The sequence below is a fragment of the Salvelinus fontinalis genome, chromosome 1 (assembly GCF_029448725.1).
Source record: "Salvelinus fontinalis isolate EN_2023a chromosome 1, ASM2944872v1, whole genome shotgun sequence".
Lineage (NCBI taxonomy): Eukaryota > Metazoa > Chordata > Actinopteri > Salmoniformes > Salmonidae > Salvelinus > Salvelinus fontinalis.
Genome location: NC_074665.1, coordinates 10,205,812 through 10,221,550, shown reverse-complemented (window position 1 = coordinate 10,221,550; position 15,739 = coordinate 10,205,812). Strand labels below are relative to the sequence as shown.

Below are 15,739 nucleotides of genomic sequence, written 5' to 3'. Positions count from 1 at the left end.
TGAGGGAGGCAGGGTAGTTGAGGTGAGGGAGGCGGGGTAGTTGAGGTGAGGAAGGCAGGGTAGTTGAGGTGAGGGAGGCAGGGTAGTTGAGATGAGGAAGGCAGGGTATTTGAGGTGAGGTGAGGGAGGCAGGGTATTTGAGGTGAGGTGAGGGAGGCAGGGTAGTTGAGGTGAGGGAGGCGGGGTAGTTGAGGTGAGGGAGGCAGGGTAGTTGAGGTGAGGAAGGCAGGGTAGTTGAGGTGTGGAAGGCAGGGTAGTTGAGGTGAGGGAGGAAGGCAGGGTAGTTGAGGTGAGGGAGGCAGGGTAGTTGAGATGAGGTGAGGGACGGTAGTTGAGGTGATGTGAGGGAGGCAGGGTAGTTGAGGTGAGGAAGGCAGGGTAGTTGAGATGAGGAAGGCAGGGTAGTTGAGATGAGGAAGGCAGGGTAGTTGAGGTGAGGGAGGCAGGGTAGTTGAGGTGAGGGAGGCAGGGTAGTTGAGATGAGGAAGGCAGGGTAGTTGAGGTGAGGGAGGCAGGGTAGTTGAGGTGAGGGAGGCAGGGTAGTTGAGGGGAGGGAGGCAGGGTAGTTGAGGTGAGGAAGGCAGGGTAGTTGAGGTGAGGTGAGGGAGGCAGGGTAGTTGAGGTGAGGGAGGCAGGGTAGTTGAGGTGAGGGAGGCAGGGTAGTTGAGGTGAGGGAGGCAGGGTAGTTGAGGTGAGGGAGGAGAGGGTAGTTGAGGTGAGGGAGGCAGGGTAGTTGAGGTGAGGAAGGCAGGGTAGTTGAGGTGAGGGAGGCAGGGTAGTTGAGGTGAGGGAGGAGAGGGTAGTTGAGGTGAGGGAGGAGAGGGTAGTTGAGGTGAGGGAGGCAGGGTAGTTGAGGTGAGGAAGGCAGGGTAGTTGAGGTGAGGGAGGCAGGGTAGTTGAGGTGAGGGAGGAGAGGGTAGTTGAGGTGAGGGAGGCAGGGTAGTTGAGGTGAGGAAGGCAGGGTAGTTGAGGTGAGGAAGGCAGGGTAGTTGAGGTGAGGGAGGAGAGGGTAGTTGAGGTGAGGGAGGCAGGGTAGGGTCTCAGGTCCGCCCCGCTGCCTGGCATGGGTCATCCATCAACAACTGGTTTGACTCACTCTCAGTTCCTAACAGTGTTTGGGTTGTAGGTGATGTCTCTGTGTGGGAAGACAGCGCTTCACTCAGACCCCAACCATTGACAGGTCCAAACCTCCCAGCTGTAAAACTGGTTGAGACGGCGCTTCACTCAGACCCCAACCATTGACAGGTCCAAACCTCCCAGCTGTAAAACTGGTTGAGACAGCGCTTCACTCAGACCCCAACCATTGACAGGTCCAAACCTCCCAGCGGTAAAACTGGTTGAGATGGCATCATTACATCCAGCTTCGTCTGCTGGGATGTTATTTCTCACCAGCTGAAACGCTGGCCGTCTGTCATCTTCCGTCTCCCCCCCAAATGGTTGAACTCTTATTGTAGCAGTGGTTAGCTGGTCTGCCTACAGGCTAGGATGCAAGGGCTGTTTTTAATTGAACCTTTATTTAACTAGGCAAGTAAGTTAAGATCACATTCTTATTTACAATGACAGCTGAGAAACAGTGGGTTAACTGCCTTGTTCAGGGGCAGAACGATAGATTTTTACCTTGTCAGCTCGGGGATTCAATCCAGCAACCTTTCGGGTTACTAGTCCAACGCTCTAACCACTAGGCTACCTGCCGCCCTACACTGTCGCCATTCGCAAAAATTGCTACAATTGTTTCTTTCCTTCCTTTTCTATTTAGCTATTTGGAGAGGGTGAATGGGGGACTTCCTGGGATCATATAGAATATTTCATTAAGAGTGGCAAGATAATCAGGATGATGGCCCACACAGCCAGGATGTGGCATATAGTGTTAGGGTTACTGCTGCCACTGGCTTACAGGTGGTAGGGGTGTGAGAGGACAGGAACGTGAGGGATGGGGGGGGGGGGGGTGAGAGGACAGGAACGTGAAGGATGGGGGGGGGTGAGAGGGCAGGGATGTGAGGGATGGGGTGTGAGAGGACAGGAACGTGAGGGATGGGGGGTTGAGAGGACAGGAACGTGAGGGATGGGGGGGTGAGAGGACAGGAACGAGGGATGGGGTGTGAGAGGACAGGAAATTGAGGGATGGGGTGTGAGAGGAGGAGAGGAAAGTGAGGGATGGGGTGTGAGAGGACAGGAAAGTGAGGGATGGGGGGGTGAGAGGACAGGAACGTGAGGGATGGGGTGTGAGAGGACAGGAAAGTGAGGGATGGGCTGTGAGAGGACAGGAACGTGAGGGATGGGGTGTGAGAGGTCAGGGAACGTGAGGGATGGGGTGTGAGAGGACAGGAAAGTGAGGGATGGGGTGTGAGAGGAGGAGAGGAAAGTGAGGGATGGGGTGTGAGAGGAGGAGAGGAAAGTGAGGGATGGGGTGTGAGAGGACAGGAAAGTGAGGGATGGGGTGTGAGAGGACAGGAACGTGAGGGATGGGGTGTGAGAGGACAGGAACGTGAGGGATGGGGGGGTGAGAGAACAGGAACGTGAGGGATGGGGTGTGAGAGGACAGGAACGTGAGGGATGGGGTGTGAGAGTACAGGAACGTGAAGGATGGGCTGTAAGAGGACAGGAAAGTGAGGGATGGGGTGTGAGAGGAGAGGTACGTGAGGGATGGGGTGTGAGAGGACAGGAAAGTGAGGGATGGGCTGTAAGAGGACAGGAAAGTGAGGGATGGGCTGTGAGAGGAAGAGAGGAAAGTGAGGGATGAGGTGTGAGAGGACAGGAAAGTGAGGGATGGGGTGTGAGAGGGGAGGAAAGTGAAAGATTGGGCTGTGAGAGGAGGAGAGGAAAGTGAGGGATGGGGTGTGAGAGGAGGAGAGGAACGTGAGGGATGGGGTGAGAGAGGACAGGAAAGTGAGGGATGGGGTGAGAGATGATAGGAAAGTGAGGGATGGGGTGTGAGAGGACAGGAACGTGAGGGATGGGGTGTGAGAGGAGGAGAGGAAAGTGAGGGATGGGGTGTGAGAGGACAGGAAAGTGAGGGATGGGGTGTGAGAGGACAGGAACGTGAGGGATGGGGTGTGAGAGGAGGAGAGGAAAGTGAGGGATGGGGTGTGATAGGACAGGAAAGTGAGGGATGGGGTGTGAGAGGACAGGAACGTGAGGGATGGGGTGTGAGAGGACAGGAAAGTGAGGGATGGGGTGTGAGAGGAGGAGAGGAAAGTGAGGGATGGGGTGTGAGAGGACAGGAAAGTGAAGGATGGGGTGTGAGAGGAGAGGAACGTGAAGTATGGGGTGTGAGAGGACAGGAATGTGAGGGGTGGGGTGTGAGAGGACAGGAAAGTGAAGGATGGGGTGTGAGAGGAACGTGAAGTATGGGGTGTGAGAGGACAGGAACGTGATGGATGGGGGTGTGAGAGGACAGGAACGTGAGGGATGGGGTGTGAGAGGACAGGAAAGTGAGGGATAAGGTGTGAGAGGACAGGAAAGTGAGGGATGGGGTGTGAGAGGAGGAGAGGAAAGTGAGGGATGGGGTGTGAGAGGACAGGAAAGTGAAGGATGGGGTGTGAGAGGAGGAGAGGAAAGTGAGGGATGGGGTTTGAGAGGACAGGAAAGTGAGGGATGGGGTGTGAGAGGACAGGAACGTGAGGGATGGGGTGTGAGAGGACAGGAAAGTGAGGGATGGGCTGTGAGAGGACAGGAAAGTGAGGGATAGGGTGTGAGAGGACAGGAAAGTGAGGGATGGGGTGTGAGAGGAGGAGAGGAACATGAGGGATGGGGTGAGAGAGGACAGGAAAGTGAGGGATGGGGTGAGAGAGGATAGGAAAGTGAGGGATGGGGTGTGAGAGGACAGGAAAGTGAGGGATGGGGTGTGAGAGGAGGAGAGGAAAGTGAGGGATGGGGTGTGAGAGGACAGGAAAGTGAGGGATGGGGTGTGAGAGGACAGGAACGTGAGGGATGGGGTGTGAGAGGAGGAGAGGAAAGTGAGGGATGGGGTGTGAGACGACAGGAAAGTGAGGGATGGGGTGTGAGAGGACAGGAACGTGAGGGATGGGGTGTGAGAGGACAGGAAAGTGAGGGATGGGCTGTGAGAGGCCAGGAAAGTGAGGGATAGGGTGTGAGAGGACAGGAAAGTGAGGGATGGGGTGTGAGAGGAGGAGAGGAAAGTGAGGGATGGGGTGTGAGAGGACAGGAAAGTGAAGGATGGGGTGTGAGAGGAACGTGAAGTATGGGGTGTGAGAGGACAGGAACGTGAGGGATGGGGTGTGAGAGGACAGGAAAGTGAGGGATAGGGTGTGAGAGGACAGGAAAGTGAGGGATGGGGTGTGAGAGGAGGAGAGGAAAGTGAGGGATGGGGTGTGAGAGGACAGGAAAGTGAAGGATGGGGTGTGAGAGGAGGAGAGGAAAGTGAGGGTTGGGGTGTGAGAGGACAGGAAAGTGAGGGATGGGGTGTGAGAGGACAGGAACGTGAGGGATGGGGTGTGAGAGGACAGGAAAGTGAGGGATGGGCTGTGAGAGGACAGGAAAGTGAGGGATAGGGTGTGAGAGGACAGGAAAGTGAGGGATGGGGTGTGAGAGGAGGAGAGGAACGTGAGGGATGGGGTGAGAGAGGACAGGAAAGTGAGGGATGGGGTGAGAGAGGATAGGAAAGTGAGGGATGGGGTGTGAGAGGAGGAGAGGAAAGTGAGGGATGGGGTGTGAGAGGAGGAGAGGAAAGTGAGGGATGGGGTGTGAGAGGGCAGGAAAGTGAGGGATGGGGTGTGAGAGGACAGGAACGTGAGGGATGGGGTGTGAGAGGACAGGAAAGTGAGGGATGGGGTGTGAGAGGACAGGAAAGTGAGGGATGGGGTGTGAGAGGACAGGAACGTGAGGGATGGGGTGTGAGAGGAGGAGAGGAAAGTGAGGGATGGGGTGTGATAGGACAGGAAAGTGAGGGATGGGGTGTGAGAGGACAGGAACGTGAGGGATGGGGTGTGAGAGGACAGGAAAGTGAGGGATGGGGTGTGAGAGGAGGAGAGGAAAGTGAGGGATGGGGTGTGAGAGGACAGGAAAGTGAAGGATGGGGTGTGAGAGGAGAGGAACGTGAAGTATGGGGTGTGAGAGGACAGGAATGTGAGGGGTGGGGTGTGAGAGGACAGGAAAGTGAAGGATGGGGTGTGAGAGGAACGTGAAGTATGGGGTGTGAGAGGACAGGAACGTGATGGATGGGGGTGTGAGAGGACAGGAACGTGAGGGATGGGGTGTGAGAGGACAGGAAAGTGAGGGATAGGGTGTGAGAGGACAGGAAAGTGAGGGATGGGGTGTGAGAGGAGGAGAGGAAAGTGAGGGATGGGGTGTGAGAGGACAGGAAAGTGAAGGATGGGGTGTGAGAGGAGGAGAGGAAAGTGAGGGATGGGGTGTGAGAGGACAGGAAAGTGAGGGATGGGGTGTGAGAGGACAGGAACGTGAGGGATGGGGTGTGAGAGGACAGGAAAGTGAGGGATGGGCTGTGAGAGGACAGGAAAGTGAGGGATAGGGTGTGAGAGGACAGGAAAGTGAGGGATGGGGTGTGAGAGGAGGAGAGGAACATGAGGGATGGGGTGAGAGAGGACAGGAAAGTGAGGGATGGGGTGAGAGAGGATAGGAAAGTGAGGGATGGGGTGTGAGAGGACAGGAAAGTGAGGGATGGGGTGTGAGAGGAGGAGAGGAAAGTGAGGGATGGGGTGTGAGAGGACAGGAAAGTGAGGGATGGGGTGTGAGAGGACAGGAACGTGAGGGATGGGGTGTGAGAGGAGGAGAGGAAAGTGAGGGATGGGGTGTGAGACGACAGGAAAGTGAGGGATGGGGTGTGAGAGGACAGGAACGTGAGGGATGGGGTGTGAGAGGACAGGAAAGTGAGGGATGGGCTGTGAGAGGACAGGAAAGTGAGGGATAGGGTGTGAGAGGACAGGAAAGTGAGGGATGGGGTGTGAGAGGAGGAGAGGAAAGTGAGGGATGGGGTGTGAGAGGACAGGAAAGTGAAGGATGGGGTGTGAGAGGAGGAGAGGAAAGTGAGGGATGGGGTGAGAGGAGAGGAAAGTGAAGGATGGGGTGTGAGAGGAAAGGAACGTGAAGTATGGGGTGTGAGAGGTCAGGAACGTGAGGGGTGGGGTGTGAGAGTACAGGAAAGTGAGGGATAGGGTGTGAGTGTACAGGAAAGTGAGGGATGGGGTGTGAGAGGAGGAGAGGAAAGTGAGGGATGGGGTGTGAGAGGAACGTGAAGTATGGGGTGTGAGAGGACAGGAACGTGAGGGATGGGGGTGTGAGAGGACAGGAAAGTGAGGGATGGGGTGTGAGAGGACAGGAAAGTGAGGTATAGGGTGTGAGAGGACAGGAAAGTGAGGGATGGGGTGTGAGAGGAGGAGAGGAAAGTGAGGGATGGGGTGTGAGAGGACAGGAAAGTGAAGGATGGGGTGTGAGAGGAACGTGAAGTATGGGGTGTGAGAGGACAGGAACGTGAGGGATGGGGGTGTGAGAGGACAGGAACGTGAGGGATGGGGTGTGAGAGGACAGGAAAGTGAGGGATAGGGTGTGAGAGGACAGGAAAGTGAGGGATGGGGTGTGAGAGGAGGAGAGGAAAGTGAGGGATGGGGTGTGAGAGGACAGGAAAGTGAAGGATGGGGTGTGAGAGGAGGAGAGGAAAGTGAGGGTTGGGGTGTGAGAGGACAGGAAAGTGAGGGATGGGGTGTGAGAGGACAGGAACGTGAGGGATGGGGTGTGAGAGGACAGGAAAGTGAGGGATGGGCTGTGAGAGGACAGGAAAGTGAGGGATAGGGTGTGAGAGGACAGGAAAGTGAGGGATGGGGTGTGAGAGGAGAAGAGGAACGTGAGGGATGGGGTGAGAGAGGACAGGAAAGTGAGGGATGGGGTGAGAGAGGATAGGAAAGTGAGGGATGGGGTGTGAGAGGAGGAGAGGAAAGTGAGGGATGGGGTGTGAGAGGAGGAGAGGAAAGTGAGGGATGGGGTGTGAGAGGACAGGAAAGTGAGGGATGGGGTGTGAGAGGACAGGAACGTGAGGGATGGGGTGTGAGAGGACAGGAAAGTGAGGGATGGGGTGTGAGAGGACAGGAAAGTGAGGGATGGGGTGTGAGAGGACAGGAACGTGAGGGATGGGGTGTGAGAGGAGGAGAGGAAAGTGAGGGATGGGGTGTGAGAGGACAGGAAAGTGAGGGATGGGGTGTGAGAGGAAAGGAACGTGAGGGATGGGGTGTGAGAGGACAGGAAAGTGAGGGATGGGCTGTGAGAGGACAGGAAAGTGAGGGATAGGGTGTGAGAGGACAGGAAAGTGAGGGATGGGGTGTGAGAGGAGGAGAGGAAAGTGAGGGATGGGGTGTGAGAGGACAGGAAAGTGAAGGATGGGGTGTGAGAGGAGGAGAGGAAAGTGAGGGATGGGGTGAGAGGAGAGGAAAGTGAAGGATGGGGTGTGAGAGGAGAGGAAAGTGAGGGATGGGGTGAGAGGAGGAGAGGAAAGTGAGAGCCACATGGGACACAGGGGAGTGTGGGAAGTGTCCCCTGCCGTCATGACAACTCTGGCACTCAGTGACACTCTGGTTTCCTCTTCTCAATAAACCACAGGATAAATATTTTATTAAATCAATATAAATGAATTAAACGGTTATTGTTTTGACTTGAATGTCATGCATGCGCCACTTACAGGTGAAGGTTCCCAAGTTTGCAACCCTTCAGCCTAGTTTTCTGAAGAACTTGAAGACGGTGATGCCAGCTGTGGTATGTTAACCCTAACTATGTGGTATACTAACCCTAACTCTGTGGTATGTTAACCCTAACCCTGTGGTACGTTAACCCTAACTCTGTGGTATGTTAACCCTAACCCTGTGGTACGTTAACCCTAACCCTAACCCTGTGGTATGTTAACCCTAACCCTAACTCTGTGGTATGTTAACCCTAACTCTGTGGTATGTTAACCCTAACTCTATGGTATGTTAACCCTAACTCTGTGGTATGTTAACCCTAACCCTGTGGTATGTTAACCCTAACTCTATGGTATGTTAACCCTAACTCTGTGGTATGTTAACTCTAACTCTGTGGTATGTTAACTCTAACTCTGTGGTATGTTAACCCTAACCCTGTGGTACGTTAACCCTAACCCTAACCCTGTGGTATGTTAACCCTAACCCTAACTCTGTGGTATGTTAACCCTAACTCTGTGGTATGTTAACCCTAACTCTGTGGTATGTTAACCCTAACCCTAACTCTGTGGTATGTTAACCCTAACTCTGTGGTATGTTAACCCTAACTCTGTGGTATGTTAACCCTAACTCTGTAGTATGTTAACCCTAACCCTAACTCTGTGGTATGTTAACCCTAACTCTATGGTATGTTAACCCTAACCCTGTGGTATGTTAACCCTAACTCTATGGTATGTTAACCCTAACTCTGTGGTATGTTAACCCTAACTCTGTGGTATGTTAACTCTAACTCTGTGGTATGTTAACCCTAACCCTGTGGTATGTTAACCCTAACTCTATGGTATGTTAACCCTAACTCTGTGGTATGTTAACCCTAACTCTGTGGTATGTTAACCCTAACTCTGTGGTATGTTAACCCTAACTCTGTGGTATGTTAACCCTAACCCAGTGGTATGTTAACCCTAACTCTGTAGTATGTTAACCCTAACTCTGTGGTATGTTAACCCTAACCCAGTGGTATGTTAACCCTAACTCTGTAGTATGTTAACCCTAACCCTAACTCTGTGGTATGTTAACCCTAACCCTAACTCTGTGGTATGTTAACCCTAACTCTGTGGTATGTTAACTCTAACTCTGTGGTATGTTAACCCTAACTCTGTAGTATGTTAACCCTAACCCTAACTCTGTGGTATGTTAACCCTAACCCTAACTCTGTGGTATGTTAACCCTAACTCTGTGGTATGTTAACCCTAACCCTGTGGTATGTTAACCCTAACCCAGTGGTATGTTAACCCTAACCCAGTGGTATGTTAACCCTAACTCTGTGGTATGTTAACCCTAACCCTGTGGTATGTTAACTCTAAGCCTGTGGTATGTTAACCCTAACCCTAACTCTGTGGTATGTTAACCCTAACTCTGTGGTATGTTAACTCTAACCCTGTGGTATGTTAACCCTAACCCTGTGGTATGTTTACCCTAACTATGTGGTATGTTAACCCTAACCCTAACTCTGTGGTATGTTAACCCTAACTCTATGGTATGTTAACCCTAACTCTGTGGTATGTTAACCCTAACCCTAACTCTGTGGTATGTTAACCCTAACTCTATGGTATGTTAACCCTAACTCTGTGGTATGTTAACTCTAACCCAGTGGTATGTTAACTCTAACTCTATAGTATGTTAACTGTTTCATAGCTGTTTGTGTCCAGTGAGATTTCATGCATCTTATACACTGAGTATACAAAACATTAAGAACACTGTCCTAATAATGACTATGTCTATGTCTATGTCATGGAAAGAGCAGGTGTTCTTAGTGTTTTGTATACTCAGTGTATATTGTATCATATACAGTACCAGTCAAAAGTTTAGACACACCTACTCATTCAAGGGTTTTTCTTTATTTTTACTATTTTCTACATTATATAATAATAGTGTGAAGACATCAAAACTATGAAATAACATATGGAATCATGTAGTAATCAAAAAAGTGTAAAATAAATCAAAATATATATTATTTTTGAGATTCTTCAAAGTAGCCACCCTTTGCCTTGATGACAGCTTTGCACACTCTTGGCATTCTCTCAACCAGCTTCACGAGGTAGTCACCTGGAATGTATTTCAATTAACAGGTGTTCCTTGATAAAAGTTAATTTGTGGAATTTCTTTCCTTCTTAATGCATTTGAGCCAATCAGTTGTGTTGTGACAAGATAGTGGTGTTATACAGAAGGTATCTCTATTTTGTAAAAGACCAAGCCATATTATTGCAAGAACAGCTCAAATAAGAAAAGAGAAACGACAGTCCATCATTACTTTAAGACATGAAGGTCAGTCAATCCGGAACATTTCAAGAACTTTGAAAGTTTCTTCTACTGCAGTTGAAAAAACCATCAAGTGCTATGATGAAACTGGCTCTCACGAGGACCGCCACAGGAAAGGAAGACCCAGAGTTACCTCTGCTGCAGAGGATACCTTCATTAGTTACCAGCCTCAGAAATTGCAGCCCAAATAAATGCTTCACAGAGTTCAAGTAACAGACACATCTCAACATCAACTATTCAGAGGTGACTGCGTGAATCAGGCCTTCATGGTCGATTTGCTGCAAAGATACTACTAAAGGACACCAATAATAAGAAGAGACTTGTTTGGGCCAAGACATTAGACTGGTAGAAATCTGTCCTTTGATCTGATGAGTCCAAATTTGAGACGCAGAGTAGGTGAACGGATGATCTCCACATATGTGGTTCCCACCGTGAAGCATGGAGAAGAAGGTGTGATGATGTGGGGGTGCTTTATTGGTGACACTGTCAGTGATTTATAAAAAATTCAAGGCACACTTAACCAGCATGGCTACCACAGCATTCTGCAGCGATAAGCCATTCCATCTGGTTTGCGCTTAGTGGGACTATCATTTGTTTTTCAACAGGACAATGACCCAACACACCTCCAGGCTGTGTAAGAGCTATTTGACCAAGAAGGAGAGTGATGGAGTGCTGCATCGGATGACCTCCACAATCACCCGACCTCAACCCAATTGAGATGTTTTGGGATGAGTTGGACCGCAGAGTGATGGAAAAGCAGCCAACAAGTGCTCAGCATATGTGGGAACTCCTTCAAGACTGGTGGAAAAGCATTCCAGGTGAAGCTGGTTGAGAGAATGCCAAGAGTGTGCAAAGCTGTTATCAAGGCAAAGGGTGGCTACTTTGAAGAATCTTGTTTTACACATTTTTGGTTACTACATGATTCCATATGTGTAATTTCATAGTTTTGATTTCTTCACTATTATTCTAAAATGTAGAAAATATGAAAAATAAGGAAAATCCTTGAATGAGTAGGTGTGTCCAAACTTTTGACTGGTACTGTATATTTAAATATACCTGTATATGTTCATGTGTTGTACATGTATCATATATATTTAATTGTATCATATATCCTTATTGAGAGCAGGGAGTTGAGGAGATACCTGAGAAGAGTAAGAGAGCAGAGATGACTGTGAGGATGCTGAGACACATGCACAGCCAGTCCCTTACCAACATGGCTGTCTCTCAGAGGTTAGTATGGCCTAGCTAGTTAACACACCCTGTCCCTTACCAACATGCCTGTCTCTCAGAGGTTAGTATGGGCTAGCTGGCTAACACACCCTGTCCCTTACCAACATGCCTGTCTCTCAGAGGTTAGTATGGGCTAGCTGGCTAACACACACTGTCCCTTACCAACATGCCTGTCTCTCAGAGGTAAGTATGGCCTAGCTGGCTAACACACCCTGTCCCTTACCAATATGGCTGTCTCTTAGAGGTTAGTATGACCTAGATAACAAACCTTTCCCTTATCAACATGGCTGTCTCTCAGAGGTTGGTATGACGTAGCTAACAAAGCCTGACCTTTACCAACATGGCCGTCTCTCAGTGGTTGGTATGACGTAGCTAACAAACCCTGTCCCTTACCAACATGGCCGTCTCTGAGGTTGGTATGGCCTATCTAACAAACCCTGTCCCTTACCAACATGGCCGTCTCTCAGAGGTTGGTATGTTGTTGCTTTTCTTCTTCTTCTGGTTCTTCTTCTTTCTCCTCCTCCACATTTTCCATCCGCGCAACATTGACACCCCCCCCCCCCCCCCCACACACACACACACACATTCTGAAATTGCATTTTTGACCTCCCCCCCAGTTTTATCATTGGAATGTGAAACAAAACAAGGAAATTATGTGCTTTAGGACCATGTGTATGGGCTTTTTGGAGAGTGTTTCTCAAATCAGATATATTATAATAAATATGTCCAATTCTAAAACCAAAGTTGCCCCCCCCCCCCCCCCCTGACATTTTCAATTATATAATATGTGAAAATATAGCTTACAAAACAAAGCAATACGGACTTTTGATGAGGTCTAAAAAGCTTGAATGGAAACAGAAAATGAGGTATCTCAGTTTAAACTGAGTCTAGTTTGTTTGTCTCTGCTTGGTGTTAACTCTGACTGGGCTGGAGCAGACTGCTACAGGACATAAACAGACACTCATTGGGCTGCTGCTGGGACCACAAGAGGAGTTTCCACGATCTGGTGAGTTGCTAGATTGAATCCCCCGAGCTGACAAGGTACAAATCCGTCGTTCTGCTCCCGAACAAGGCAGTTAACCCACTGTTCCTAGGCAGTCATTGTAAATAAGAATTTGTTCTTAACCGACATCGCCCCTCCCTTCCGAACGGCGTTCGCCCATCTCTTAGGACCGACTGACCCATGTTCAACTGCTGTTCACATGGAACCCTTCTCCACTTCGGCCTTCAAAGCTCTCGTTTGAATATTTGCTACTACCGCCTAGTTAAACAAAGGTTAAATAGGAAACAGGAAGCAATACTCCCGAGCGGAGTTTTCCAAAATAGAGCAGGTTCCTTTTTCTTCTGCCTTGGCTGAGCGGCTTTTACATGCACGACCACCGCCGACTGATCCATTGACAATGAATGGGAAAACTGCTTTCACTTCCTGTCTGGAAAGCTCTTAACAATGTGTGTCTGTGTGTGTGATTTATGCATGTATGTACAGTATGTGTGTGTATTATGCATGTATGTATAGTATGTGTGTGTATTATGCATGTATGTATAGTATGTGTGTGTATTATGCATGTATGTACAGTATGTGTGTGTATTATGCATGTATGTACAGTATGTGTGTGTATTATGCATGTATGTACAGTATGTGTGTGTATTATGCATGTATGTACAGTATGTGTGTGTATTATGCATGTATGTACAGTATGTGTGTGTGAGAGAGCATGTGAGTGTGTGTGTGTGTGTCTGTGTGTCTGTGATGGGTATGCAGAAAAGACAGTACAAATAGTCTTACGGTGCAGGTGGTCACCAGGCACTGTATGTTTTAGGTAGATCTCTAGGGTTAGTTATTCAACAGCCTTATAGGCCGGACGTAGAAGCTGTCTCTTAACCTGTTGGACCGAGTCCTGATGCTTCAGTACCGTCTGCCAGACGGTAGTGGACAGAATTGTCCATGACTAGGGTAACTGGAGTCTTCCTTAGACACCTTGTGGCGCATGTGTCCTGTAAGGCTGGGAGCTCGCCCCCGTTGATGGACCGGGCAGTGTTCCATACCCTCTGTAGAATCTTACGGTGAAGGGCAGTGCAGCTGCCGTACCATGTAGGGATACACCCAGTCAACATGCATCTTTGAGAGATAGCCGTGACGTATCGTACTGTTGTGTGTAAAGAAAATGACTTATAGGAGGCTAGATTGATATCACACTGTAGCTACCTCCATGGTACATCTGTCCGGATGTATGAATGTGGAGAAGGAATCTAAGTACTGGCTTTTATTGCACACAAAGATACACAGAGCACATGGGGATTGGATGAGAAAATGGAGGTGGATGTTGTGTTTTTTTATAGAGGAAATACAGACGTGTGTGTTAACATACAGCACGACTGACAGAACAATAGCTGAAGGAGAATAAACTCAAAATGTACAAGCTAACAAACAAAGCATACTACATGACCTACTAACAATGAGGACAACTGTACTAACGAGTCAAACATACCGACAGGGTCGTTTGCGTTTTCAGTACACCAGAAGTACATTCGTTTCCAATGGAAACACTACGTTTTATTTTACAGCGTTGTAGAGGCAGTATGTTTGTGTGGTGCGTACGTTGGATTTATATGGAACGTAATGCGTCAAACTGTATTTGTAGACGGCTTGACAGAAATGGTAGCAGAAGGTGAATGCTCAACTTTTGTTGCACACATATCTAGATGACGCTGTCGGTGTGATCCAGGTGTAACACAATGACTCTGTCGGTGTGATCCAGGTGTAACACAATGACTCTGTCGGTGTGATCCAGGTGTAACACAATGACTCTGTCGGTGTGATCCAGGTGTAACACAATGACTCTGTCGGTGTGATCCAGGTGTAACACAATGACTCTGTCGGTGTGATCCAGCAGCATTCAAACTAAATGCATTGAGCTGAAAGCTTTAGACATAAACGCTAATAAACATTCTCCGATAAATGATAAGGCGTACGTCACTCACTCACTCACTCACTCACTCACTCACTCACTTACTCACCCACTCACTCACTCACTCACTCACTCACTCACTCACTCACAAGGACAAAGGAAACTCTCCAGCATAACTAAATGTGCCAGGTTGGACACACTAGTGCGTCTTCTCTCCATCTTGCTTGCCAGTGAGAATGAATGCCTATATGGTGCAGGAGAGGAAATGAGTGGAGTGGGAACAGGTGTGGTGATTGACAATTAGGGGAGTGGGAACAGGTGTGGTGATTGACAATTAGTGGAGTGGGAACAGGTGTGGTGATTGACAATTAGGGGAGTGGGAACAGGTGTGGTGATTGACAATTAGTGGAGTGGGAACAGGTGTGGTGATTGACAATTAGTGGAGTGGGAACAGGTGTGGTGATTGACAATTAGTGGAGTGGGAACAGGTGTGGTGATTGACAATTAGTGGAGTGGGAACAGGTGTGGTGATTGACAATAAGATTACAAGTCCTACCTACGACAACAACCACTGCATTTAAAAACAAAGAGACAGTTTCTTTATTTGAGAGTTTGTTTCTTGCTTAAACAAAACAGAGAGAAAAAAAATGCTTTCTATTCAATTTAAAAAAATCTAAAACATCATTTTCTGATTTGTTTGCTTGTACAATGTACATATCAAATACATTGTGTGTTGCCTCAGACCCCAGTCCAAGATATGTAACACAATCCCTCTCCACATTTACATTTAAGTAATTTAGCAGACGCTCTTATCCAGAGCGACTTACAAATTGGAAAGTTCATACATATTCATCCTGGTCCCCCGTGGGAATTGAACCCACAACCCTGGCATTGCAAGCGCCATGCTCTACCAACTGAGCCACACGGGACCACAACGCATCCAAGAGCCCTCCTCCGCTATGGAGGACAGAATATCACACATTCATGTTATATCTCCTATTTCCAAGTTGTGTTCCTGAATTGTAAGCTGCCATAGCAACTGCTATTTGGTGAAACAGTTGTAATATTACTTCATAGTCATTTGATTTGAGCATTTCTGCAAATGAACAGCATTTTTATATTTTGTATCATATTACAGTTATTAATAAACCAAATAAAAAGATAATAGACTTCACCATTAACTTCAGCAATCATCAGAAATTCATCTTTGAAACTTTTAATTTAATTTTTCCTTGGCATCCTACCATAGACGCAGTATGTATTTCCGAGTGTTCACTCTAACGAAGAGAAGAAGAAGAGGTGTGCTGGGAACCTTCCTCCTTTCCTTCCTCTCCCTCCTCCTCCTCCTCTGTCCTACCAGGAATGGGATAGGATCAACCCAGATGATTCAGAGGTCCCTAGCCTGGGCCTGGAAGGGCTTGGGCTGAGGACCACACCCTCTGCTGGGTAGGTAGTTTAGGTTACCTCTACTAATCTATCACTGGTCCCAGGTCTGCTGGCGATGTCTTTCCATCTCATATGGTTATTGCCATGTTGTTCTTCTTCAGAAACACAGAAATATGTAGCAAGACTCCTGAGCCTTTATCCATAGAGGATGTGTGTCAACGCAACCCGTCAGGGGTAAGAGATTTCTCTTGACAG

The 15,739-nt window shown here is 48.8% G+C and overlaps 1 protein-coding gene across 6 annotated transcripts in view; it reads left to right on the top strand.

Moving 5' to 3' along the window:
* Positions 1 to 15,739, top strand: part of si:ch211-130h14.4 (uncharacterized) — a 76,498-nt gene that overhangs the window by 43,735 nt on the left and 17,024 nt on the right. For 5 of the 6 annotated variants that reach the window (XM_055866001.1, XM_055866164.1, XM_055865919.1 and 2 more), the window contains 5 exons: positions 7,648 to 7,719; positions 11,086 to 11,189; positions 12,126 to 12,195; positions 15,348 to 15,544; positions 15,646 to 15,718. In XM_055866001.1, coding sequence (XP_055721976.1) covers positions 7,648 to 7,719; positions 11,086 to 11,189; positions 12,126 to 12,195; positions 15,348 to 15,544; positions 15,646 to 15,718 — 516 coding nt within the window. Of the gene's footprint in view, positions 1 to 7,647; positions 7,720 to 11,085; positions 11,190 to 12,125; positions 12,196 to 15,347; positions 15,545 to 15,645; positions 15,719 to 15,739 lie in introns of those variants that run through there. The other variant, XM_055866084.1, reaches the window with a different exon arrangement.